Genomic DNA, 27,612 nt, shown 5'->3' with positions numbered 1-27,612 from the left:
TATGCACATATATTAATATGAATTTTCCTCCATCCCTTTTTTTTGCACAACCATTTGGATGTATTTATGTTATTTACTTACTTGACAGAGAGAGAGACAGAGAGGGAATACAAGCAGGGGGAGCAGGAGAGGGAGAAGCAGGCTTCCCACTGAGCAGGGAGCCCTGAGTGGGGCTCCATCCCAGGATCACGACCCGAGCCAAAGGCAGACACCCAACGACTGAGCCACCCAGGCACCCCTCATTTGGATGTATTTAAAATAAAACAAAACAACAAGTTTTTGGTAAACAAAATTTAATACAACTGTATAGTCAAATAATAATGGTTAAAGGACATTTTATTAGATACAACTTTAAAAAAATTAAACTATGCACAAACTATATCTAAACAAGACATTAAGTATTACTGTGCTACAACCAAATTGAGAACAAATGACAAAGCACTTTTTTTCACTGTGAATTCTTGGAGCCTCTCACTGAAAGCAAATGACATTTGGCTGCCATAGGTCTATACAAGTTGTAAAGCATATTATGCTTTTTTTCAACTCTATAACTGTTGTCTTAGCTCCAGAAATTCTCAATAATTTAAATAAAGAAACTGGGAGCGGGGAGGGATGATGGGGACAGCAAGAGTAAGAACTTTTTCAGGAAATATAAAAGACTATAGAAGGAAAAAAATTGTACATAAGGATGGAACAAAAATAAGTACATTTACTTTTCTGACATTAGATGTAGATATTGCAAATGATGTTTTCAAACGTTTAATCAATGTTAGATGTTTGTCTGAATATCTTAGAAAGCACCTTGGTAACAAAAACAAAACCCTCAAATATAATAAAACTCCAAACAGTCAACAACATTTCTTAATATTCTCATTCTGCCAAGCAACCACGTGGTGCTTATTAAAAAATTTAAGAAGGGGAGTTTACTTACTCTGTAGGAAACCAATATGAAACTCATCTAAGGTAAGCTTCATTTAGTATGAAAACAAAAGTTGAAATAGCACTAGAGAACTTAAGGCACATAAACAAATTCAGATGCAGTTATTTTGAAAACATTAGAACAAATTCTTTTTCTTTGGAACAATATATAAAATAAGTTATATGACTACTGCTGTTTTAAAAAAATTATTTATGATGATCATCTTTAGCACTAAGTAAATTTAATATCTAAGGCAATCACACAAATGTAACACAGTCATAAAAAACATTAAAAAATGTCTGAAGTATGTTGAAAATGTCTCTGGAATTATCAGTTCACACTCTGGCTCAAGTGGTTTCTGATGTCTAGCATTAGATGTGACAGTAAGTAGAGCTACCTAGTCAAACCTACTTAAAGGCCAACCAAATTGCCCCCATTCTGGTTACCTGATATGGCGAATTTGTTTATTTAACTAAAAAGAATAATGGGGTGAGGTGATGTAAACCTGGCTTTCAATATAATGCACAAGAAATTCTAGTAAGGCCAAAATTATGTTGAGGTTAACTGGGGTCTTGAGTTTAGTAAAATAAAGGCTTCCATAGGAAACCTTTAAGAGACATTATCTTATCACTTGGCACCACATAAATAGCTATCTCTTCTCTTTGAAAATACACTCTGGAGATGTCTTTTCCACATATAAATCTCAAGACACGAAAGGCACACACAACAATTCAAACCCTCTCTTTTCATGTTTGGGTTCTCACAGCAATTCTTTTTTTAAAAAAATCTATTGCCATATCCAGACAACAGGAAAAAAAAAAAATACACACCTGGTTTGCGTATTGACAAAAGTAGTGTAACTGAACCTTTGTCTTTCCTGAGTTTCACAAGGGTATATGACAGTAGAGAGACAAACAATTCGTATTCACTAAGAGAAAATGTATCAGTCCACAAAACATTTTCATCTTTCTAAATATAAAAGAATGAATGTTCAACCACCACCTGTGTGAAGCCCCTTTACCGAATTAAATTTACTCTAGGATCATGAAGTTTATATAGTTATGGCACTTTAAACACCCCAAATAGGCAAAAATGACAAGTTAATACCCTCCCTGAATATTTACATCATTTTTTTCTTACCACCTGGTTTAAATGGAGTAAATATATTTCAGTCATCTAGGGAAACAAAAGGTCACTGAAGATTCAATAAGCTATTTCATACCTGTGCAGTAGTCAGTGGGAAGATTAAATTTGAAAACAAAGGTCTACTGTTGTAAATTTAGACCACTCATCAATAGGAAAACACACGTTCATGAACAAAAAACAACTATACTTTCCTGTTAATCCACAAAACATACACTTGAATTCCTTTTCCCACCGAGATATCACAGATGGGTTTAGCAAACTTGTTTCTACCTCCAATTTGTTTTCTGATCTCATGAAAATTTATGTATTACATAGATTCTGACTGTATACAAGTCATTATACTAATACTCATGTACTTTCAAACTTTTTTTAAGAATCTCTACACCCAATGTGGGGCTCAAACTCATGACCCCAAGATCAAGAGTCACATACTCTACTGACTGAGCCAGCCAGGTGCCCCTCATCATGTACTTTCAAATGTAAAAGAGTATTATAGAAATGTCCCAATAAAAAAAATCTTCCGGAAATGAATTTAATGAAGTCAACCAATTCTTACTTTCTGATCATCACAAACTGATCAAATTCTTGGTGTTTGTATATATGTGTGTACATGACCATACTATCTATCTATACATGTATATACATACATACTAACCCAAAGGCTTATATGAGCATCTCCTATCAAAAGGAAATCTGTCAACTATGTGATGACAGTATGAATATAATCTGACACAATTTGGTTGATGAATCCCTTTTGGTATACTAATTATACCCTAAAATTCTTTTATCAATGCTAACACCATTACTTATCAACAATCAGTAAAGGAAGATAAATAGTTAAAGGATATTAAAATACCAGTTGAGTAATTTCAAAAATTGTTAATTTCATAGGATTCAAGCTAAGTTTTTGGTGGCTTAATTCATGTAGCTTTAAATTATGTAGAAAAAAATTAAACAATATTGTCATGAGGTCTATGTTTAAACAAATTGTTTTATAGGATTTCATTTCAAATTTAGTACAATAAACACATGGATATTAAAAATAAATGTATAAAGAAATACAAGTAAATACTTAATACTTTTACAATAGACAAAAGTACTACAATACAAGTGATCTTGAGAAAGTTTGTGTGTGAAGTGTCTGTATTTATGGATGGGCATGATCTTACAAATACACATGAAAATAACAAGTGTCATTTGTATAATCCTCAGCATTTACAAAACACTTTTCTCATACATTATCTCATCTACCGCAAAGAATCTCTGAACTAAATAGGTTCCATTATCTAGAAAAGGTATATTGCAGATGTTTACTTTAGAATTAAAACAAGTATCCCAATTGTATTTACAATGGTCTTTCAACTAAAATGATAGAAAATTATTTCCTGAATTGCTCTGACAATTATCAGAAAAAGGTACATATCATTTCCAAATTATGATTCGAAAAATTTAATTCCCTAAACATTTATAAGATCTTTAGAATTTTCCTCAGAATTCAGATTCCAGCTAAATTGGCGTTCATGCCATATAGTTTTTAGAAATCTCTGTATCCTTCTAAGATGAGAAAACAAAATGGTTTATCTATGTTAGGTTTTTTTTATTACTAACTTGGTTTTAACAGAAATCTGGTGGCACTATAATCACACATTTGCATCATTTCTCCTGTGACAAGGAGTATATAATTATGATGTGAGACAACAATAGTGCCTGGGCAGTCGAAACCCAGCAGGCTACCTGGTACATCCCTGGAATATCCCTAAAATGTGGTAAATTATATGTTCACCCAGGAATAACAGTAATCACTTATACTACAGTTCCTGCCATTCCATTTGCCTTAGAAAAAATTTTACATTCCTCTCTGAAAACCAGTAAGCTTATAAACTGGAGTTGAAAAACCTAGACAAAGGCAATTTGTTGTAGAGAAGCTTGAGCATGTTGACCAGGATTTTCCACAATTGGTACCAACTGAAAGATTTATCTTAAAAGACTGCGAATACCACTGTTAGTTTTTTTGGATAGCTAAAAAATGGACCCACTGATAGGTGGTCCCTGCTTTATCCTTTAAAGGCAACTCAAGAGTGGAGACTCCAGCATTTTTCCTGTTCACAGGAAAGGAGGATAACCAGGGAAGAGGTCCTCACCCAAAGCACCATACTAATGAAGTCAAACCCTACTGGGCTAGGGAGAAAACCTGTCCTTGTTTTCCACAAAATAATATCACAAAATGGATTTCGACTCTCTTGCCAGGTTCAAGAAAAGGTGCTTCCTTAGAGGATTTAGAGATGATACATAAGTACTTTGAGAGCCACAGTGGGTCGTTTTTCCCTTCAATGGTCTTACATAATTTTTTCTTAGGAATTAACCTATAATTTTAATTAGTGCATTTTAGGGGCACTTGCTTTTCTATCTCCTACCCAATGTTCTTCCAAAAATACGTTTAATATAAGCAATTCTAAGAAGTCATGATAATTCAGTATTTTATGATACTCAAATTGTTGTCATTACATTTTTATCAATTACTGAAAAAAAAACCTTCAATAAAATTAATCAGTTTGGATATATTTTTAGTGAAAAAGATTTTTTAAACTGACTTCCTCTCTTTGTAAGCATTCTAAGCATTATGTGAGTCAACCTAAATGAAACCTAAGTCATGCAATTTTCTATACATGTATGACAAAATAAGGAACATACAGGCTTACAGATAAACATATATAAATGGAGAAACCATTCACAAGTTCCTAAAAGTTACACAGGCAGACATTATTTCCTACTCCACATGAGTTTCTTACAAATACTTACAAAGGTACACTCTCAAAACCCAAGCAATAACCACTATTACTTTCAACAACAACAAATTTTTTTTCCCAATTACAGGAAAGGCTTTATTACAGTTTGAAAGATTGATACTTCAGGGGGAAAGGCACCACAATTACTATTTTTACTTTTTTGTGTACATGGCACAAAGGAGATATGTCAAGTTCCCACTCTGGAGTTCTTAGAGCCTCTCATCTTGGATCAGTGTGGCTTCTTGGGTGAGGTATCCTGGCTTTAGAGCTTAAAGCATTTTTCATTGTATCTATGTATAGTCACACAGCCGTGATAGGACACTGGCCTGGGCATTGCGGCCACCCCTGTGATGATACTTGTTGCAGGGTCATAACAGAGAATAGTGTCTGTGGCTTCTCCGTTTTCCCGTCTTCCACCCAGGATATATATTTTACCATTACACACAGACATACCACAGTTTTCCTGTTGAACCAAATACATAAAAAAAAAAAAAAAAAAAATTAACTCTTGAAGGTAAGGGATTTGGTAGCAAACTGAAAAGTAAAATAAGACCTGCTTTAACAGACAAAGAAGTCATGAAATAAGCTCCCTTTTGCCTAACTCCTGCTCTATGTGTGAGTGCTAGATAATTGTGCATGAATGAAATGTTAAAATAAAATATATGTTATGATTGGGGCCCAGATGTAGGAGGTGAAGTGGGGGTAGTGGACTGAGAGAAGGGTTTTAACTTAACAGTAGTTGAACAAAAATATTTTCGGAGAGTGTGGCTTGCGTCTCCTATTACAGGGAGGTCCTTTATTACAGCAAGTGGCTATTACATGGCCAAGGTGTAGGAACATTAATCATTATGTGGGATTACCCACAAGTTGAATGAATGAATGAGAGGAAGACTTATAAACAAATTAACAAAGCACTGTTATAGGGGCTTGGCTGGGATATAGAAACTCCCCAAATAATATTTTAACTTTGTACACAATGGGATTTTTAGCTGAATTTTACTCTTTTCTGTCAATACATAATTACTATAAAAAACAAATATTCTTGCAAGGATGAGAGTGATCCTTCCAAGAAAGGACACTAAAATTGTCTCCCTATTTCATGGATCTGGTTATGCTGCAGGTCAAATATTCTATTTACATTACTTTAATTTTTCAATTACTTTAATTCAGAAAGTTATTACATATTACTATCATCCTGTTTCTATATAACTAATGAGATAGGTTCTACCAATCAGTACAATAAACATTTTTACTTGACAAGATTTGCTGTGTATGTAGGGTTTTGCTCTTTTTTAAGATTTTATTTATTTATTTGAAAGAGAGAGAGCATGAGCAGGTGGAGGGGAGCAGAGGGAGAGGGAGAAGCAGACTCCTGGCTGAGCAGGGAACCTGACGTGGGGCTTGATCCCAGGACCCTGAGATCAGTGAAGGCAGAGGCTTAACAGACTGAGCCATCTAGGTGCCCCTAAGTTTTGCTCTTACAGAAGAAATTAAATCTTGGTAGACTTACATAATAGAAGATAATATCTTCAGGTCTAAATTCGTGAGTACTTAAAAATACCTATATTAGAGTTTACACATACCCAGAATAACCTGGCCCATTATCATTAGTGAACGACAAACTTTTATCTAGAATATCACCCATGAATTGTACCAATTATGTGCCAAAGTACAACATTTTTCATCTAAAGCACAGGGAGCTCTTTCTATAAATTCTAAAAGTTCTGAATACAATAAAAAACAATATCATCCTCAGTTTTCAGATAGAACCTAGCCTATAGTATTGAACCTTACAGTCACTTTAATGGTGATTCTTAAACTATATAATTACAGGATCTTATTACAATGTCATTTCAGGTAGGGGCGCCTGGGTGGCTCAGTCGTTGAGCGTCTGCCTTCGGCTCAGGTCATGATCCCGGGGTCCTGGGATCGAGCCCCGCATCGGGCTCCCTGCTCCGCAGGAAGCCTGCTTCTCCCTCTCCCGCTCCCCCTGCTTGTGTTCCCTCTCTAGCTGTGTCTCTGTCAAATAAATAAATAAAATCTTAAAAAACAAAAACAAAAACAAAAAACAATGTCATTTCAGGTAATAATGCTCAGAAATAAATGAAGCAAGCAACCTTGAAATCAGTTATTCCTTCAGATCAGGAAATTACTTGTATCAGATATAGTAACTTATTTCATTCTATTAGAATCTCAAGAGTAATGACAGCTAGTAAGAAAAATAATTTATTGGGGCGCCTCAGTGGCTCAGTCGGTAAGCATCTGCCTTCAGCTCAGGTCACGATCCCAGGGTTCTGGGCAGCAGAGAGCCTGCTTCTCCCTCTCCCTCTGCTGCTCCCTCTGCTTGTATGCTCTCTCTCTCTGTGTCAAATAAATAAAGTCTTAAAAAAAGAGAAAAATATTTTAATTCATGAAGTTTTTTTTTTTAAAGATTTTATTTTATTTTATTTTTTTTAAAGATTTTTAAAATTTATTTATTAGAGAGGGAGAGAGTGAGAGAGAGAGTGCAAGAGGGGGTAGGGTTAGAGGGAGAAGCAGACTCCCCGCCAAGCAGGGAGCCCGATGTGGGACTCGATCCCGGGACTCCGGGATCATGACCTGAGCCGAAGGCAGTCGCTTAACCAACTGAGCCACCCAGGCGCCCAAGATTTTATTTTTTTAAGTAATCTCTACACCCAACCTGGGGCTCAAATTCACAACCCGGAGATCAAGAGTTGCATGCTCTCCTGACTGAGCCAGGCAGGTGCCCCAATACATGAAGTTTTAATGTTATTTTTCAAGACTGGAATGAAACAGATCCTAATATTAAAAAAAAACCCCTCCCCTTAATTATTATTTTTTATAACGCTTAATGCTTAAATGTTAAAATTCCAACTTAGAGTCAGATTTTTTTCATTTATTATTCTAAACTTTAATGACATTTTAAATCCCTGGGCTACTGAAGAGGGATTGAAAAAACTTCATCATGGACCTAAAAAAAAATTCCACAATTTTTCAAAGGATGTTCCTGACAAGAGTTAAAAAGCAAAATATGTTTAAAATAGCAAGTTGTGGCTTTTAGGAACTATGGAGAGTCAAGAGGCATGGAAATGGTAAGGGACAGAAAGAGAAAAAGGCTGCATTAGGTCCATTAGATCTGCAAAACAAAGAGCTCATTTTTTCAGCGTTTTTGCCACTTAATATTCTAAACATTTAAAAGAAGTTTGACTCAGGGGCGCCTGGGTGGCTCAGTCATTAAACATCTGCCTTCAGCTCAGGTCATGATCCCAGGATCCTGGGATCGAGCCCTGCATGGGGCTCCCTGCTCAGCAGGAAGCCTGCTTCTCCTTCTCCCACTCCCCCTGCTTGTGTTCCCTCTCTCATTGTGTCTCTCTCTGTCAAATAAATAAAATCTTAAAAAAAAAAAAAAATAAAAAAAGTTTGACTCAACTGTCTAATATGAAATTACAGTTGATTTTTCCTTTTTCATTGATTAGCATTAAATGGTAGGCAAACACAGATAGTTCAAAAATTACCAATCAATAACATTTACAAAGATATGAAGATTTTTAAAAAGATTTTATTTATTTATTTGACAGAGAGAGAGAGAAGACAGTACAAGCAGGGGGAGCATCAGAGGGAGAGGGAGAAGCAGGCTCTCTGCTGAGCAGGGAGCCCCACACGGGGCTTGATCCCAGAACCCTGGAATCATAACCTGAGCTGAAGGCAGACGCTTAACCAACTGAGCCTCCCAGGCACCCCTAACAAAGATATACTTAGAGGTACTGGTAGTAAGAATGAACTGAGGAGAAAAGATAATCCCAGAAATCTCAGTGTTTTTTGTTTCAAGAGATTTGACGTAGAATATTTAATTTGGACTTCAATGATTTGTCTTTGTCATAATATACTTTTTTTTAAAAAAGATTTTATTTATTTGACAGAGAGGAAGACCGCAAGAGAGGGAACATAAGCAGGGCGAGTGGGAGAGGGAGAAGCAGGCTTCCCGCTGAGCAGGGAGCCCGATGCAGGGCTCGATCCCAGGTTTATGACCCTGGGATCATGACCTGAGCCGAAGGGAGACGCTTCAGGACTGAGCCACCCAGGCACCCCGTGATTTAATATACTTCTGAGCTAAATGTTTTTTCTTTGAAATTTTCAAAGTCAGTGTTATTCATTAATGAGAAAAAATGTGCCATGTTTGTCCTGTTGTTTTTTCTTAGTTTTATCTCAATCATGTAGTTAGAAACATATTCACTGTATGCCCTGCATTATACTAGATGCTGGAAATTATCTTCCTAAATTATCATTTTCTATAGTATAGCCAAGTTCTGAATGAACAGTACTTCTTGGCAAAAATGCATTACACCTTATTTATTTTAAATATTTTATTTATTTATTTGACAGAGAGAGACATAGAGAGAGCAGGAACACTAGCAGGGGGAGTAGGAGAGGGAGAAGCAGGCCTCCCCCCAAGCAGGAAGCCCGATGTGGGGCTCAATCCCAGGACCCTGGGACCATGACCCGAGCTGAAGGCAGACGCCTAATGACTGAGTCACCCAGGCGCCCCTGCGTTACACTTTAAAATATTCACTATAAGCCAATAAAGATGAGCTTTGATTAAAAAATTTAGAAATTGGGGCATCTGGCTCGCTCAGTTGGTAGATGTGACTCTTGATCTCAGGGTCAGGAGTCCAAGCCCCATGCTGGGGGTAGTTTACTTAAAAAAAATTTAGAAATAAGTGTAAACACTTGTCGCACAGGTGAATGTGACTATAATATGGGTTCTTATATGGTAGGGCACACCCTCACCTCTACAGACCTGGAGATTGTCCTTTCCAGGAAAGGCCACTGAACTAGAGAAATGTGAATCATTTTTACTTAAATGTGATACAAGAGGGATAGAAGATTATATTCCCTCTATACCATGAAGCTGAAGGTCTTATTATGTCCCTTTCATCAGTTGAGGCAATGTTACTTTGAATACATTACTAATTAGAGACTATACCTCAATGTCAAAAACTTTAGAAAAATGGTGTTACATTCAAACCCTACTCATTACCTTTACAGTCTATATCTCTTATGCATCTTGCATTGTAAGACTCTTAAAATTAGGTCCCTTGTTACTGCACTGCCTCATTTGTTAACTTATTCAATAAGTATTTACTGAGCACCAATTAATGCAAGATACATAGAAAATGAGTTAGAAAAAATAGTATTCTCAAGAAGATGGAATTCTGGTATGGAAATAAACATTTATACCCATAACAGAATATTATGACTGCCATAATAGAGGTGTAAGTGGAGTGACATATCAGAAAAGAAGATTAATCCTGAACAGGGAAACTTCAGTTTGTTCTAACTATAAAGTCATCCTTGAAAGAGTAGAATTACAAGTAGAGAAGGTAGAAAAGACATTAGAGTCTGAAAGGACATCATGAACCAAGGCAAGAACACATACGATCTATATAGCAAATGCAATTTTACAGACACTTAATATAATTGGGATAAAGTTGCAGAAAGTGAAGCTGAAAAGGCAAGCAGAGGTCAGACGACAGAAGGCCTAGAATGAAGTGGGGAAACTTGGATTTTATTCAGTATGTTTCCAATCAGAGGAGAGACATAATAAGATTTATGGGAAAATAACTAGTGGCAAAATGGGTGAGAGAAGACATTAAAGAACACTAATTAGAATCCTGTTTTTGTTTAGGGAAGAACTGATAAGAACTTGAACAAAAGCAGGAACCACAGGAATGGAAAAGAACAGGAAAAACTCTGAGGACATAGAACTGATATAATGGATTCAAATTTAGGAGAAAGTGAGGAAAACCTAAGAAATTAAGTCTAGGTATGAAATAATAGAAAAACATATATTGGTCTCTGCCCCCAGTTCCTGATACAGAGCTCCTAAATCCCTTGGAATTTCCTGAGTGATAGGAAAGTCTTTTGTTCTAATGAGGTGATTGTTGGTTGGCTCCTGGATGGGGGGGGCTGCTCACCAAAAGATCAAGCCATAATTAGAATCTTAAAATTTTCATCCCCACTCCCCATTCTCTGGAGAGGGGAAAGGGGCTGGAAATTACCTTAGTAACTACATGATGAAGCCTCCATAAAAATTCCCAAAATACAGGATGTGAACAGCTTCTGGGTTAGTGAACATATCCCTGTGCTGGGAGGGTAGTGCACCTCAACTCCAGGACAGAAGCTCCTGTGCTTGGGACCCTCCGGGGCCTCAGCCTATGTGCCACTTCATCTGTATCCTTTATGATATCCTTTATTATATAATAAACTGATAAACATAAGTATTTCCCTAAGTTCTGTGAGCTGGTCTAGCAAATAATTGAACCCAAGGAGGGGGCTGTGGGAATGTTAATTTATAGCCAGTCAGTCGAAAGTACTGGGGACAAGCTGGAACTAGCGTTTGGCATCTAAAGCAGTGGCAGTCTTGAACTGAGCCCTCAACTTGCGGAATCTGATGCTAACTCCAGGTAGAGAGTGTCAGAACTGAACTGTAAGACATTCAGCTGGAGATGGAGAACTGGTGGGAATAAATCCAGTATCTGGTGCCAGAAGTGTTGTGAGTGTTAGTAAGGAAGCAACAGTTTTTCCATTCACTAGGGTTGTTTGGAAACAGAAAATGTAGGCTTGGGGAAGAAGGTGAATTCTGTTTTAAGTTTGATCTCTTAGGACATCATAAAAAATAACCAAATAGGCAGTTGGAAAATTGAGTCTGGAGCACAAGAGAGAGGCTTTAATGAAGATAAAAGATTTGAAGTCATCAGAACTGGGCAATAAATGTGACCACTCAGGAATAGAGAATAAACTAGGAAGCGGGTAGGGGAAAGAGACTCAAGGAATGCCCATATTGAAGGGTTGACAGAAAAAATAAGAGAATATGGATGAGACTGAGGAGATTATTTGTAATGACCTCTGAGTAGAACTCTAGAGTAGTATATAGGTAGATCCAGATTTCCAGCATTAGAACCATCAAGCATGTTGGTGGTTGGAGGGAGGGTAGAGCCATGAATCAGAGGCTGAGAGAAGGCTTTTTGGGAGGCAGGGGGTGGAGGTGGAGTAGGGGTCTAGGTAGTGTGCACGGATGAGGGAGACCGGAGCCCAGCCATTTCTTTTATAATAAAAACCACAGAAGGAAAGAAAACCAGTTTGGGAGCATTTCTTCTCTTTCAAAATATGTAAGAGATAGGGATAAGGACAGGAGTAGATTCTGAAAGAGGTCAAGGGAAAAAAAACTATCAGCCCAAGTGCAACGGCTGCTTCACCATGGGATGGTACAAAATAAGTTATTTCAATGAAACAACTCCCTGAAATGAGTTCAAAACAGGCATACTATATGCTTTATGTGGCTTTAAAAATTATGAAATAATTCAAGCACACATGAAATACATTAACAGTGAAATTACAGTAAGTATATTTATAATGGCCACGTATTTGGACCCTCCTAGATTGATTTTTTCTTTTGGACTGTTTTATGTCATTACCTGTCGGCTGAATGTATTCTGTACATGCATCCAGTAATCTTCAACTGGATCATAACAATATATTGCCTTGGTCAGTCCACCAGCAACATATATCAAGTTGTTTAAGGATACGGCTGTTATACACCTCTTGGCAATTGGGATAGCTGCACGAAGTAGCCAAGAATTGGTTTCTGGATCATAAGATTGAACCTAGTAATACACAGAAATATTTTATTGAAATTTATAAACAAAAATGCAAATTTACTTAATAAAAAAGTCTACCAATACATAGAAACATGATTAAAAATTAAATCCCATTAACTACATCAATTAATTCACATTAATTCACAGAATTAAGAAAGGTTAGCTTGACAGGGAAATGTCTGATTTATAAAATTCTCAAAAGAAATGCAAATTTATTACTATCAAACAGAATAGAGTAACAAACACAGGTTATTTCCAGGATGAATGGATACTACACTACCAGGATAAGTTTTCTTTACTTACTTCCACTAAACTAACAGTCTAGATTTTTTTTTTAAGATTTATTTATTTTAGAGAGAGAAAGGAGGAGAGAATGCACGTTAGCGGGAGAAGAGGCAGAAACAGAGGGAGAGGGAGAGAGAGAGAATCTCAAGCAGACTCCCTGCTGAGCATGGAGCCCAATGTGCAGCTTGATTTCACAACCCTGAGATCATGACCTGAGCTGAAATCAAGAGTCGGACACTCAACCGACTGAGCCACCCAGGTGCCCCAACAGTCTACATTTTTAAAAAACTGTGTCATATAGGATAACAATGCCTCAATCTGAATACAATTTCTTTATGCTTTTAGGAAGTCCTTTCTTCAAAAGAACACAAGTAAACTTCAATTTAGTATACTTTGAATTATCACAAATTCTGAATTCTAAAAATGTAACATTTGACCACATTATATTAAAGTTTAATTAAATAATTGATTGGGCACCTGGGTGGCTCAGTCGGTTAGGTGTCTAACTCTTGGTTTCAGCTCAGGTCATGATCTCAGGGCTGTGAGATGGAGCCCCGCACCAGGCTCTGTGCTCAGCACGGAGTCTGCTTGTACCTCTCCCTATGCTCCTCCCTATGTTCTCTCTCTTTCAAATAAATAAAATCTTTAGAAAAATAAATAATTGATTGACAAAATTCAGTAAACAATTGCTAAACAGGTTAGGGATCAGACAATTGTTTCCAGAATAACAGTATTTTCTGAGATGTCAGGAAGGAAATGTTCTTTTGTCCCAGGAATTCGATGAACTGTAGCAACTTTAAGCTGCCCTCTATTGACATTATAGGGGTTTCCTTTCCTCTATTTTGTTCTAAAAAATACTTTTAAAGTATGCAGAAGATGACCCACTTGGAAGCAGTGTAGTTACTGTATCTTACCCTCTGCTAATTCACTTCCCAACTGTGTTTTTTGTCAGTAATTTTTTGATTCTATAGACTATAGCAGTAAAAGGTTTAAAACAATTTATTTAGTATAATATCCCAACGCTGAGATTAGTTTCATTTAAAAAAGATTAGGTAATGCTTTTTACAGAAAATTGGTAGATATATTAGGAGTTCACTTCAGTAACTTGAAACTCAGTGTTTTTCCCCCAAAGTATAAAGTACTAGACAATTTTTAAAAGGTTCCCTCACACTAAGGCACCTTGCTATCTATTTGATAAGCTTTGTGTATTCTTCTTCCCGTATACATCATTGGTAATTTCTGTAAGAGAACATGGCTTACCTTATCAGAACAAGTATTATCATCAGGTCCTCCACCAATCACAAACAATTTGCCTACACAGCTAGTCACGGCAGGAGAACTCACTGCTTCCTTAAGGGGAGCAACTTCAGTCCATCGATTTGAAAAGGAATCATAACATTCTACGCTGCTAAGTCTGTTTTGTCCATCATAGCCTCCAACAACATATACCTATATGCAAAATACATGGAAAAATCCTAATTGTCAAAAGTCTGAATTTTTAACTAGTTGGCTAAGGAGTTAAGGGATCTGTCCCCTTTAAAAAGCCCTTGATAACTATAATTGCAATAAATTTAGCGTAGTTTTTGAAACTTTTATTAGCACCCTCTCACCACCGAGCAGACTTTTTAGACATTTTTTTCATAATAGCACCCTCCAATGAAGTTTTAATACCACAGATATATTGTATATCTGTTTATGTACTGTATGTGTATCTGTGTGCTTTATATATGAAAGAGTATAATTTTTTCACCCCCAAGAACCAATCTTCACACCCTTAAGAGTGATACTGCTCGCACTGAGAATTACATGATTCTTTAATGCTCACACTCATGGATGATGAAAATGTTTGACTATTATAAAGTAATAAAGCTATAAAACTAAAATATTAGATAAGGAATACTAGACTGTAAGATCACTGAGGGCAGTGCCTATCTTGTTTTTCATTTTACTTATCTACTGTGCTTAGCAAAGTACCTGACACATAATGAACTCTATATTATATTCAAAGGGCTTCCACAATATGAGGAAGGCAGACAAATTAGTATCTTTATGTGACAGCTGAACTAATCAACAAGCCATTTATTAAATGACCTATATGCCGATAACCCATTAAGAATCATGAGATACACAAGAAACTTTAACTTAAAAGAGTTTTTTCAGTTTAACATGCACAATTCCTTTATCAACAGTCATTATCAATTCTTCCCTCCATATCTAAATAACTATTAAGTCCCACTGAGTCTTCTTTCATAGCATCTCACATCTGTCCCTTCCTTTTGTTTCCCTTTGCCACTATCCTACTTCAGGATCCATACCATTTTAGACTTCTCAATTAATCTCCTGGTCTCCACTCTTGTGCTCCCTCAACCACAGATTCATCTTCCTAAAATACTTCATCAACTCCTTTTAATAGTTCAACAGCAGATGCCTAAGTGGTCAAGGCCAAACTTCATATACCGACATTCAAGTCTGTCCACAATTTATCTTTCTGTACTCCTCCAAATTTCTTGAGTAGCCAATGCTATTTTGTATTTCAATGTTGCACTTCTCATATTATGTTAAAATGATCTCTTGGTGGGTTTGTTCTCCAAACACTATGAAGTTCAGAGCGGTTAAGTAACTTACTCAAGGGCACCCAGCTGGAAGAGTATATGGAAACTGTGGCACAATGTAGCAATTAAGGGCATGGCTTTGAAGTCAGGAGAGGCAGGGTTCAATATCTAGCATTGCTATGAAATGTAAACCTTGGGCAGTTTACTTACCCTCTGAGAGTCAGTCTTTGTTTCCTCAATAAAAATGTACACAGTAATAGTACCTATCACGTAATTTTGAGGATTAAACTTTTTACCATTCTCCTGCATGCATAAATTAAAAATATATGTTGTGAGCACCAAGATGAAAGGACTCTAGATTAAGAAAATCCTGAACTTTGCTTTGCCCCAGCTTTATCACTTTCTGTGTAACCTTGGGCAAGTGACTGATCTCTTTGAATTAGGTTTCTTTATAAATTGAAAAAGTTACACGAAATTTTCTCTACAATTCCTTCCTACTCTCAGATTCTCTATTCCAAATCATCTTACCTAGGTTTTTTAAATAGAGACCATTTATAAATTTAAATACTTTTATAGGTTTGAATTCAGTTTATATTGTAATTTTTTTAGGGTAACAGTTTCCATGATGTGAGTACTTGCTATGTAAGGTAGGAAAGATTCCTTTCATGTCTTGATTTACTGCTTCTAAGTTTTAAGTAACTTCAAGACAAGTATACTAACATTTGTCAAATAAATTTGTGTTCACCAATCCATACATGATATTTGAGACATAAGTCATATGCATTTGCCTTTGTACTTCCAGGCTAAATAATTACAATTTTTTTAAAGTCAGATCTCTTCTCTTTCCAACCCCTTGAATATTTTAGCTGTTCCTTTCAGTAATATTTTATCATTCTTGAGGCATGGCTACCAAAACTATATATAACATAGTAATTACTGGCAAACTAGTGATTTTGGAAAATATCCAAATAGAATTAGTATTTTATTTAATTTTAATTTTTTTTTTTTAGAATTAGTATTTTATTTCCATTACATCTATCCCAAGGTCCTCATTATTTCACTGACCTTGTTGACAGCAGCAGCACAATAGATCAATATCCTTAGGAATTAACAGTAGCTTTCAAAACTGTGCTTTGAGAAACTCTAATATTCTGTAGTATAGAAATTTCAAGAAGCCTCTATGGGGAAACAGACCAGGGCTGATGAGAGGCTGATTGGGAAGGGTTCCTGCACCATCTCTGTTTCTATTAGAGCAGTTCTGTTTTCTCACTGGTTGCTCTAAAATGTCTCCGCGAGGGCCCAAGAGGCAACAATCTTTTTAGAAGGGGGTATCAGGGAACCAGTCAGAAATACATGTGCAAGCAAGTATGCTGCTTTTATTCAGACTGCTCATTAATTTATGGTAGCTTTGAAGGAGCTAAGAGAGATGGAGGCAAAGAAAAGCTAAAGAGCCCTTGGCATACTGCTGTATTTTTATCTATGTAATGGCTTTTTATATTAGATTTAACTTTTTTAACTTTAAAAAAGAAGGTGTGGCTGCTTTTAAAGTGTTTGGAAACCACTAGTCCACAAGTGTTTCTCAGGTTCCTAAGGACAGAGAATGGTTCAGGACCAACATACATTTATTTATTTATTTTTTTAAGGTAGGTTCCATGACCAGCATGGAACCCAACACGGGGCTTGAACCCTGAGGATGAAGACCTGAGCTGAGATCAAGAGTCGGACGCTTAACCGACGAGCCACTCAAGCGCCCCCCAAATTATATATTTTTAAATATTTATTAGCTGCAGTCAATAATCAATTTTCTTTAAAATATATTGGTGAGGGCGCCTGGGTGGCTCAGTCGGTTAAGCGTCTGCCTTCGGCTCAGGTCATGATCTCAGGGTCCTGGGATCGAGTCCTGCATCGGGCTCCCTGCTCTATGGGGAGCCTGCTTCTCCCTCTCCTCCCCACTTGTGCTCTCTCTCTCACTATTTCTGTCTCTCTCTCTCTCAAATAAATAAAATCTAAAAATAAAAAATAAAAAATAAATAAAAAAATAAAATACATTGGTGAATTTATTTTAACACTATTTTAAATTTGTTTTGTCCCTAACTTGCATAAAGAAAAAAAATAACATCAGTCTAGATAAATATATCTCTGCCTGACTGCCGAAGTCAGTAAAGGGAAAACGATTGCTTGGATTAGACATCGGCCTGTTTTTGTACTTGATGTAACTCCTTTATTTTCCAATGCTTCTTAGGCATTCAGACTCCAATGGAGCATGAAAAGAGAAATGTGCTGCACTGCCACAAATTCCAAATTGGGAGAACAAAGTATCCATTCAAAAGTACAGTGTCAAATTGTTTATACCTTCAGTTTATCTATTGAGGTTAGAAATGGAAGGAAATACAATTTGAATCCAAGATACCCAGACAGTGAGATGAAGGATTCAACTGTGGTATTTATTTTGGAAAAGTGCCAGCAATAGTAGTAAAAAGTGGTTTCTCTTACTTTACCAAGGAGGACAGCCATTTTGTGACGCCATCTGCCTTTATTTAGAGAAGCAACTCTGATCCAAATATTTAGCTGTGAGTTATAAATCCACACATCACGGCCATTGATTCTTCCACCTTTAAATGCAAAACAATGTACACACAATAATATGTATATCACCAAGGGATTTATGCTCAAGGCATAGATATATTATAACATGGGAGTTATTCATCCCATCTAAGAATTTGTGAATTCAGTTCAATAAATGAAAAAGGACCGTCTTAGATCTTAATGGAAACAGTTCTACAGAGCAGATTTAAACTTTGCCGACTGTGATCTTGAGAATTATAGGCCCCAAATAATAAAATGCAGAATATGAATTTTACAAATGTGTAAGACTATTGATTTGAATCAGACATCAGAAGCACCCAAACAACAAAATTTTAAAAAGATTTTTAAAAAATCACCCATTTTTTTCAAAAGCATACCATTGTACAAAATAAAGTGTGTGTTGTTATATTCTTCAACATGTAGTAATAGAGTAACTCGAAAGCTGATAAAATTATTAACCAAATAACAGACTCAAAACCATTGATAATGTAGTTATACTTTGTATAAGTCTGTCATTTTATTGTCTCAGATTTTAGATGTAACATCACATAAAAGAAGTTCAAGTTAAGAATTTTAAGGGAAATCCTATTTCATAAACTTTGGGGAGAATTTCAGAAAACCTGGGTGGACCAGAGATGCTTAATTAATTCTATGAGTAATTTTCACTTTGCATACTTCACTGTGTTCCTTAAAACAAAGCTAACAGGTAAAAGTTCTAAAAATTATACCATATCCTATATGCACTTGAGATCATTTAAAATTTGACAATTAAAGGCATTTTTCTGGTGGATCTTTTATAAATCATTCTGGATCATCTTGAGCCTGCTTTTAAGAGCAAAAAGTCATTCTCAGTTTTATTTGTTGTATAACAAATACTTTCTGCTGAAAGTGGGTATATTCACTTTAATATTTTCTCCTGAGACACTACTATTGTTTAAAACAGCCAAGCTGTGTTCAAATTAAAAGTAGCTACTGTAATAATTCTCTAATTACCTGAAACAAGAATGTCATTCCTTAGAGCACAGACTGCATACTCTGATTTGGTAAATTCTGGAAGCTTAGCCAAAGACTTCCATTCTCCTGTCACAGGATCATAGCACTCAGTGTATGGAAGATTAAATCCTCCAACCCGTTCACAGCCTCCAACGACAACTATCACCTCAGAATAGCCAGTAGACCTAAAATAATTATTATAAGAATGTATAAATAATAAAATACACTCAAGATTGTTGAAAACTCTAAAAACATACCATTAACATAAAGAAAGTAGAACATTATTATAAAGTAAACAGTTAAGTTTATTCTCTGAGCATGTGCCAAATAATACAGGCTGCCAATGACTTTGAGAACATTTGCAAGGGGTTTTAGTGACATCATTTTCCACAGAAAATTTCTATGGGTGTTTTTTTTTCTTTGAGTTTTGCCCTAAAAATTGTAAAGCAGTCCAAAGATCCTACCTAACTCAACTGGAATCCTGGGAATAGTAAGGATGACTTTCAAATGCAGTTTTGCAGTAATTCAGATATGTATAACCATACTAAGGTAAGATAATATAGGAAAATAGTGATTTTTCATCAAATTGCTAGTTTTTTGTTTTTTTTTAAGATTTTATTTATTTATTTATTTAAGAGAAAGAGAGCAAGAGCAGGAGGACGGGCAGAGGGGGAGGGACAAGCAGACTCCTGCTGAGCAGGGAGCCCAATGCAGGGGCTTGACCCCAAGACCCCGAGATCATGATCTGAGCTGAAGTCAGACGCTTACCATACTGAGCCACCCAAGCACCCCATATTGCTAGTTCTAAAAAAACTAATTCATAGTATAATCTAAGTACCCTTTAAAGGAGTGTATGTATTTGTTCGGAATCTATTTTTTAAAATAATTTTTTAAAGTTAAGTACATGAGGGCGCCTGGGTGGCTCAGTTGGTTGGGCGACTGCCTTCGGCTCAGGTCATGATCCTGGAGTCCCGAGATCAAGTCCCACATCGGGCTCCCTGCTCAGCAGGGAGTCTGCTTCTCCCTCTGACCCTCCCCCCTCTCATGTGCTCTCTCTCATTCTCTCTCTCTCAAATAAATAAATAAAATCTTTAAAAAAAAAAAAAAAAGTTAAGTACATGAAAGTAATCCAAATCAAAACACCAAGCAGTCCTTAAAGTGTTAACAGAGTTTATAACAAAGAATGTTAAAGGAAAAAAAGCAAAACAAAAAATTGTACAGAAGGTCTGATCAATACTATGTAAAAACTGTGTCTGGAAAGAATATACCAAAGTGCTAATGATGGTTATCTCTGGATACTGCGGCTTCCTTCTTTCTATCAACACAAATTTTCTTTTTTTTTTTTTTTTAAAGATTTTATTTATTTATTTGAGAGAGAGAATGAGATAGAGAGAGAGAGCATGAGAGGGGATAGGGTCAGAGGACGAAGCAGACTCCCCGCCGAGCAGGGAGCCCGATGCGGGACTCAATCCCGGGACTCCAGGATCACGACCTGAGCCGAAGGCAGTCGCTTAACCAACTGAGCCACCCAGGCGCCCCTATCAACACAAATTTTCAAAATGATAATGAACATGGACTATTTTTAGAGTGGAAAAAAAACAACATTTAGAGCACTAAGAGAATCCTAAGGTTTATGTTATCATGGACTTTTTTTATTTTATAGTTTAAATTTAAGATAGATACAGGAAAAACTAAAAGCTTATTCAAGTTCTTTGTTGTTATTCATAAGGCTCAACAGAAAGTTTGGAATTTTAAAATTATTTGGCTTTTATATTTTTTCACAAATATAACTGAAATGAAAAAGGTCCTGTAACTACATTTTATGGTTGTTATAATTTTGATCTCATGAAGCAAAATGCTAACAATCCCTCTTCTCTTAACTTAAATATGGATGGAAAAAAGACCACATCAGAACACTGATTTGTAGTTTTAGTCAGTATGATGTTTCACAATTACACTAGAAAAAAAAAACAAAATTAAGTAATACTGGTATGTCACTTTAACACAGATACTATTTCTAGCTACATTTACTCATAGCTTTTTCAACTAATAATCATTCACCTGTTCCATGCCAGGCATACTTTTCCATTATAAAATCAGAAAAATATATTGTAGAAAAGAATCCTATTCATAGATGTAATAAAAATTACTTTTAGGAACCCAGCAAATCATATAACCCTAATCTAGTATATAGTTAGACATTATCAGAAGGACTGAAATATTATCAATACTATTTTCCAAATAATTCTAAAATGAAACTATTAAAGTAAATACAGAATAACAGCAGATACTTGGTATAACTATTAACTTATCCTGCTTTCCATAAAAGTATCATTTCCTAAAATTACCATTTCCTAAAATTACACTTCAAATACCTCTAAAACAAATCCATGTGATTTTCCTTACTTATTGATTGATCAAAACAAAAGTTGCTAAATACTGTCACTGGGGTTCAACCACCCCCAATTATTTTAATATAAAATCAAGGTAACTATTATATATTATAGAATTGTGTTTTATACACTTTCCTTATAACATTTTATTTATTTTTTATTTTTTTAAAGATTTTATTTATTTATTTGACAGAGAGAGACAGAGCGAGAGAGGGAACACAAGCAGGGGGAATGGGAGAGGGAGAAACAGGCTTCCCGCGGAGCAGGGAGCCCGATGTGGGGCTCGAACCCAAGATGCTGGGATCATGACCTGAGCCGAAGGCAGACGCTTAACGACTGAGCCACCCAGGCACCCCTATTTTTTATTTTTTTTTAAGAGACAGAGAGAGAGCAGAAGTGGCATCACGGGTGGGGGGGTCAGAGAGAGAGAGAGAATCTTAAGCAGGATCCACACCCTGCATGGGGCTCAACGTGGGGTTCAATCTCAAACCCTGAGATCATGACCTAAGCCAAAATCAAGAGTCAGACACTTAACCAACTGAGCCACTCAGGTGTCCCAAAATATGATTTATTTTACAGTTTCTCTTTGCTTAAACTTGCTTGCTTTTTTCAAGACTTCTTAGCCTAATAAACATATATTGTCTCTTTTTGTACCTTGGAATAAGAAGAGAAAATAGCACCAAAAACTAATGGCTAAAACAATTAGTCCCACTAAGTAAAGGATCATTTCAGTGTCTATGGAAATGTGTTTTTATCTGAAAGGATCAACAAACTAGTAGTTTTACCTGTACTGAAGGTCTTATTTGCAAACAAATGGCTCTTAACTTAATTAGAGACAAGTCTGGTGTTCCCATTAGAGACTGTTAATCCAGAAGTTATTTTTAGGGACGCCTGGGTGGCTCAGTCAGTTAAGTGGCTGACTCCTGGTCTTGGCTCAGGTCATGATCTCAGGGTTGTGGGATCAAGCCTGGCATCGTGCTCCCAGCTCAGTGGGGAGTCCGCTTGAGTTTCTCTCCCTCTCCCCCTCTTCCTGCTTGTGTGAGGGCTCTCTCTCTAAAATAAATAAATCTTTTTTAAAAGTTATTTTTTATTTCTTGAGCTTGGAAAAATGTTTTATCTAAGGCAGGGAGATGACTGCCTTAACGGAAGTAAGTTACTACAGCTGATAATGGCAACTGGAACAAAAAGGCAGTCAAGATGATAGTACAGGATGAATAAAAGTCTGGATACCCTATTCAACCTATTTTTTAGAGTGAACATTATTTTATTAATGCTTTAAAGTGAAAATCCTGATTCTGCTGTGATAAAATAACAAATATTTGCTGTTTTAGTATTAAATCTTACCATTTGTTCCTGGGAAAGTATGACAACTAAATTATCCTTTTTTTTACTATGGCAAATATTGTTTTTAAAAAATCATCATTCTCTTTTATCATGAATTTAAGAAAAGATCAAATTAAAAGATTACATTCTTTGATTTATGTGAAAAATAATTCTCTCCCTCTGCCCCTCCCCCTGCTCGTGCTCTCTCAAATAAATTAAAAAAAGATTTTTTTTAACAGATTTTATTTATTTGACAGAGAGACACAGTGGGAGAGGCAACACAAGCAGGGGGAGTGGGAGAAGGAGAAGCAGGCTTCCCGCTGAGCAGGGAGCCCAATGAGGCACTTGATCCCAGGACCCTGTGATCACGACCTGAGCTGAAGGCAGACATTTAACGACTGAGCCACCCAGGCGCCCCAAATTTAAAAAAAATCTTAAAAAAAAAAAAAAAAAAAAGAATCTCAAAAGGCAAAATACAGGACTTGTTGGGTGAAATAACAGACCTACTTATTATTAATGCCAAATATGCCAGAGATAGGCTAAACTAATTCTCACCAAGAAAAGGAGTCACTGGAAATGGTTAATGGCTACTGGGAAGAATAACTGAACGTATTTAAAAAGCACAATAGGAAAGGCAGTGTTTACATATAGTAGGAAATTGGAAGAAAGAAGGGAATGATATTAGTAATATAATCTATTCATCATTCCAAGACTCAAAAATACCTGAAAACTGAGCTATCAAACAAAATAATTAACTAAAATAGAGATATGAGACTTAAAGCCCTAAAGAGACCACCTGGCTCTCTAGTCTGTAAGGTATGATAGTTACTAAACTCAATGTATTAATATATCTAAAGAAAGAACTATGTATCAAAAGAGGGATTGGTTAATCATAGAAGCAATAAGTAAATGAATGAAAAAGTAAATAATCACAAAGGCAAACATCTCCTGTGCCCATTCAAGTTCTTGTCTAAGGGAGAGAGAATCTTAGCTTAGCTAACTTGAACATTACTGGTTCTTTGGTAAGAATATTTTTATGGTGGGTGAGACTTCCTCAAGCTATACTAGCTGAGAGGACTCCTGTTCTAAAGATCTACTAACTCCCGTTGTTTGGATTCCATGCTTGCCAAACAACCTTTGAAAACTTTGGCTTCCCACTTAGTGATTTGTCCATAGTAAAAGAATATGCTAGGGGCGCCTGGGTGGCTCAGTCATTAAGCGTCTGCCTTCGGCTCAGGTCATGATCCCAGGGTCCTGGGATCGAGCGCTACATCGGGCTCCCTGCTCCACGGGTGGCCTGCTTCTCCCTCTCCCACTCCCCTTGCTTGTGTTCCCTCTCTCGCTCTCTGTCAAATAAATAAATAAAATCTTAAAAAAAAAAAAAAAGAAGAATATGCTGAACAGACTGGCTTAAAGATCTGTATGTGCCGATGTGGAATAACCTCCAAGATACTTATAAATGATAAAAACAAGGCACAGAACTGAGTGTATAAAAAAAAACAGGGAAGTATGTGTGTGTATATACATATACCTAGAATATATACACACACAAAGAATATTTTTAAAGAGTTCAAAAAACTGGTTAACAGTGGTATCCTTTGGGGAGAACTGATCTATAAAGGATCAGGTGGATGGAGACTTACATGTATACTTTCATGAAAAATGTTTGAGTTAAAAATAAAAATGAGGGACACCTGGGAGACTCAGTCGGTTAAGCGTCTGCCTTTGGCTCAGGTCATGATCCCAGGGTCCTGGGATCGAGCCCCACCTCAGGCTCCCTGCTTGGCGGGGAGCCTGCTTCTTCCTCTACCTGCTGCTCCCCCTGCTTGTGCTCTCTCTCTCTGTCAAATAAACAAATAAAATCTTTTTAAAAAATCTTAATCATTATCTTCATGTTTTTATTGGTTTGCAATAGGAATTTGAACTTTGTCTTCATTATGGACATAATTTTCATTATGTAATAACTGATTGTTAGACAAGAGGTAGTAGAAAGTTTTTAGATAAGTACTTAATTAACTAGTTCCAACCTTAAAATGACAAGCTTATTAAATCTTAGCTATCTCTATTGCTCAATGGAATGTGGCGAAGAGCATCAATTTTTTCCATAGACATGAACAAACTATTCTTAAACTATTTGATATCAAGCATATCTGTCTTTCAAACCACATTTCCTATTCTGTAAAAGCAGAGCACAAATTTACAATGAATTTTGATTATTTTCTTCATGAAACCAGCAAAAATTTTTATTGTGCATTTTTGTGTATAATACTAGGTTATGTACTTTTCATATCTATTTCCAATCCTCACAATCTTACGAGGTGGTATTATGCTTATTTTACAGATGAGAAAATTGATAGAGAAGTTAAAATGTTTTGCCTAAGGTCATGGTATTAACTATTTGTATAGAGCCAAATCCCAGTCCAGACCTGATTCTGAAGCCAGTACTCTGAACACATCATGATACTTGCACTTGTCATTTATGTAGTAGTACAGAGATTTCAAGCTGCATCATATATATTAATAAAAAGACAACTATTCCTAAGCTTTACTCCTATGATTGGTCTCTACTGTTTTTTCTCCCGACGGTTTACAACTGGTAGTGCAGATTACCAAAGCTTCTGTGCTTAGATTGGTCCTTATCCTCTTTTTAGGTACCCGTTATCATACTCTGTTTTTAATACAATGTATGTTGGAGTTTTCTTTCTTATTTCTTTCTTATTTAAGAGACATGTGGGTATATAGAGGTAGAATATTCAGTATGGACTGAACTCTGGAGAACACTCCCTGAAGAAATTCTGGCTGATGTGAGGACTATAACCTAACTGAACAATGGTGGAAACAGACTGTTATCACCCTAATCCGAGTTAATCTTTGCATCACTAATGGTGGGACCACCAGATATGCTGTGTCTCCTAATGTGATGCAATACAATATACACATTACCTAGGATGAATTCTAGCCAAAAATATTTAACTTGTCTCCATCAAGTGGAAGCTTGTTGAGCTAACTTCCAGTTTCCAGAAAACATAGCTAAATTCAGCTAAGTGACAGCATAAGGAAGCAACCTAATACAGAAGGTGGAATATTTTCTGGACAACTTGCCCATCAACAAAATCATGAAAAAGAAACTGTTCTGGAATAAGAGACTTCATGGGAATAACCAGATGCAATGAGCGGTACTGGATCGGATCAAGGTTCATTAAAGAACAGTTTGGAAAAGACTGGGGAATATGAATACAGACTGGGTATTAGTTAATATGAAAGAAATATTAACTTCAAGTGGGATGTTATTTAGCCTATGTTATTGTTTTAAAGAGATGCATCCTGAGGTAAAAATAAGCAAACAAATAAATCGGCTGAATGAATGGGTGAATAAATGAAAGAGAAAAGTCTGGGCTGGAGTTACAGGTTTGCTAGTCAATAGCATGTATGGTAATTAAAATTAAGAGAGTAGATGAGATCATCTAGGAAGATGTGATGTAAGGCAAAACAGAGAGGTGTGAACCGAGGGGATTATCAACATTTCAAAGGCCAGATATAGAACCATCAAATGGAAAAAGAGCAGCTGGAGAAGAGGACCATGAGGAAAATGGTGTTCCAGAAGCTAATGGAGGAATTTCAAGAAAAAGTAAAGCAATTGATAAAGTCAAATCCTAAAGAGAAATCAAGGTGAATAAAGACTGAAAAGAGGCTAACAAATAACAAATAGAAGGTCAGTGATGACCTGACTGAGAGGAGTTTCAGTCAAGTGACTGGAGGGGAAGTCAGAGGAGTGAACTGTAGTTGAAGTGAAGACATCACTCCTCTTTCAAAGAAGTTTGGAGTTTCTCAGAAAGATGAGAACCTGAAAAACAATACACATTGTTCAGATAATGAAATTCCTAGTGATTGGTATTAATATGCAGTAACAGGTAAGTGAAGGAATAGAAGGAACAGGAGGTGATAGTAGAGTTGTAAAATAAAGGATTTCTCTTTATACTCCTTATACAATGGCTACATAAATATCTTCTATTATATTTACAATAGTCTGTAAACTCAATATAACTATGGTTTGTTTTTTTCCTACTTACCTCCTAAAGAAAGATGACATTGAAATCTTATATATAGATGTGTTTCACTGTATGAAATGGATTGATTCCCTTAAAAATTGGATATAAAATACATTTTTACAAATTAAATAATTAAGGGAATTGGAAAATTATCTATGTATTATCTAAGGCTAATTACCTTTAGACTGCAATCTGATTTCATTTATGTCATATTTTTTTTTTTTTAAAGATTTTATTTATTTATTTGACAGAGAGAGACACAGCGAGAGAGGGAACACAAGCAGGGGGAGTGGGAGAGGGAGAAGCAGGCTCCCCGCAGAGCAGGGAGCCCGATGCGGGACTCGATCCCAGGACCCCGGGATCATGACCTGAGCTGAAGGCAGTCGCTCAACCAACTGAGCCACCCAGGCGCCCCATTTACGTCATATTTTTATAAATAATGTTAATAACAAATAACTTATTTGATTTTACAACATACAACCCTTGGTCCCTAATTCTAATCCTATGCGAATATAGGAGATATATGCTGGAAAGTTATTATTAGCCCTATTTGACCCAAAGCCATTCTGTCTGCTGTAAGGGGAGTCTCTTTGAAAAAATACACAATTTTCCCCTTGGAGGGATACTATGTGTCCAGAAAAGTTCTGAACAGTCCCAAAGCTGTTCAACATTCTTTTCAAGATTTTATTTATTTATTTGAGAGAGAGCAAGAGAGAGCAAGCAAGCAGGGGGAAGGGGCAGAGGGAGAAGCAGACTCCCCGCTGAGCAGAGAGCCTGATGTGGGACTCAATCCCAGGACCCTGAGATCATGACCTGAGCTGAAGGCAGAGCTTAACTGACTGAGCCACCCAAGCGCCCGCTGTTCAGCATTCTTAATCAATACATTTAAGAACCTTGGTCTTGGGCGCCTGGGTGGCTCAGA

The 27,612-nt window shown here is 36.4% G+C and overlaps 1 protein-coding gene across 10 annotated transcripts in view; it reads right to left on the bottom strand.

The window, feature by feature from the left end:
* Positions 1-276: 276 nt before the first annotated feature.
* KLHL24 (kelch like family member 24) overlaps positions 277-27,612 on the bottom strand; it is a 45,658-nt gene continuing 18,322 nt past the window's right edge. For 8 of the 10 annotated variants that reach the window (XM_081830368.1, XM_081830407.1, XM_081830392.1 and 5 more), the window contains 5 exons: positions 18,926-19,110; positions 17,840-17,958; positions 14,055-14,243; positions 12,327-12,515; positions 277-5,314 (listed from right to left, as the gene is read on the bottom strand). In XM_081830368.1, the coding sequence (XP_081686494.1) occupies positions 5,114-5,314; positions 12,327-12,515; positions 14,055-14,243; positions 17,840-17,958; positions 18,926-19,110 (883 nt within the window). In that variant the 3' untranslated portion in view covers positions 277-5,113. Of the gene's footprint in view, positions 5,315-7,202; positions 7,233-12,326; positions 12,516-14,054; positions 14,244-17,839; positions 17,959-18,925; positions 19,111-27,612 lie in introns of those variants that run through there. The other 2 variants (XM_081830415.1, XM_081830420.1) reach the window with 2 other exon arrangements.

This window comes from Leptonychotes weddellii, chromosome 1 (genome assembly GCF_054177405.1).
Source record: "Leptonychotes weddellii isolate Sample4059 chromosome 1, ASM5417740v2, whole genome shotgun sequence".
Taxonomy (NCBI): Eukaryota; Metazoa; Chordata; class Mammalia; order Carnivora; family Phocidae; genus Leptonychotes; species Leptonychotes weddellii.
This window is presented reverse-complemented; position numbering and strand designations above follow the sequence as displayed.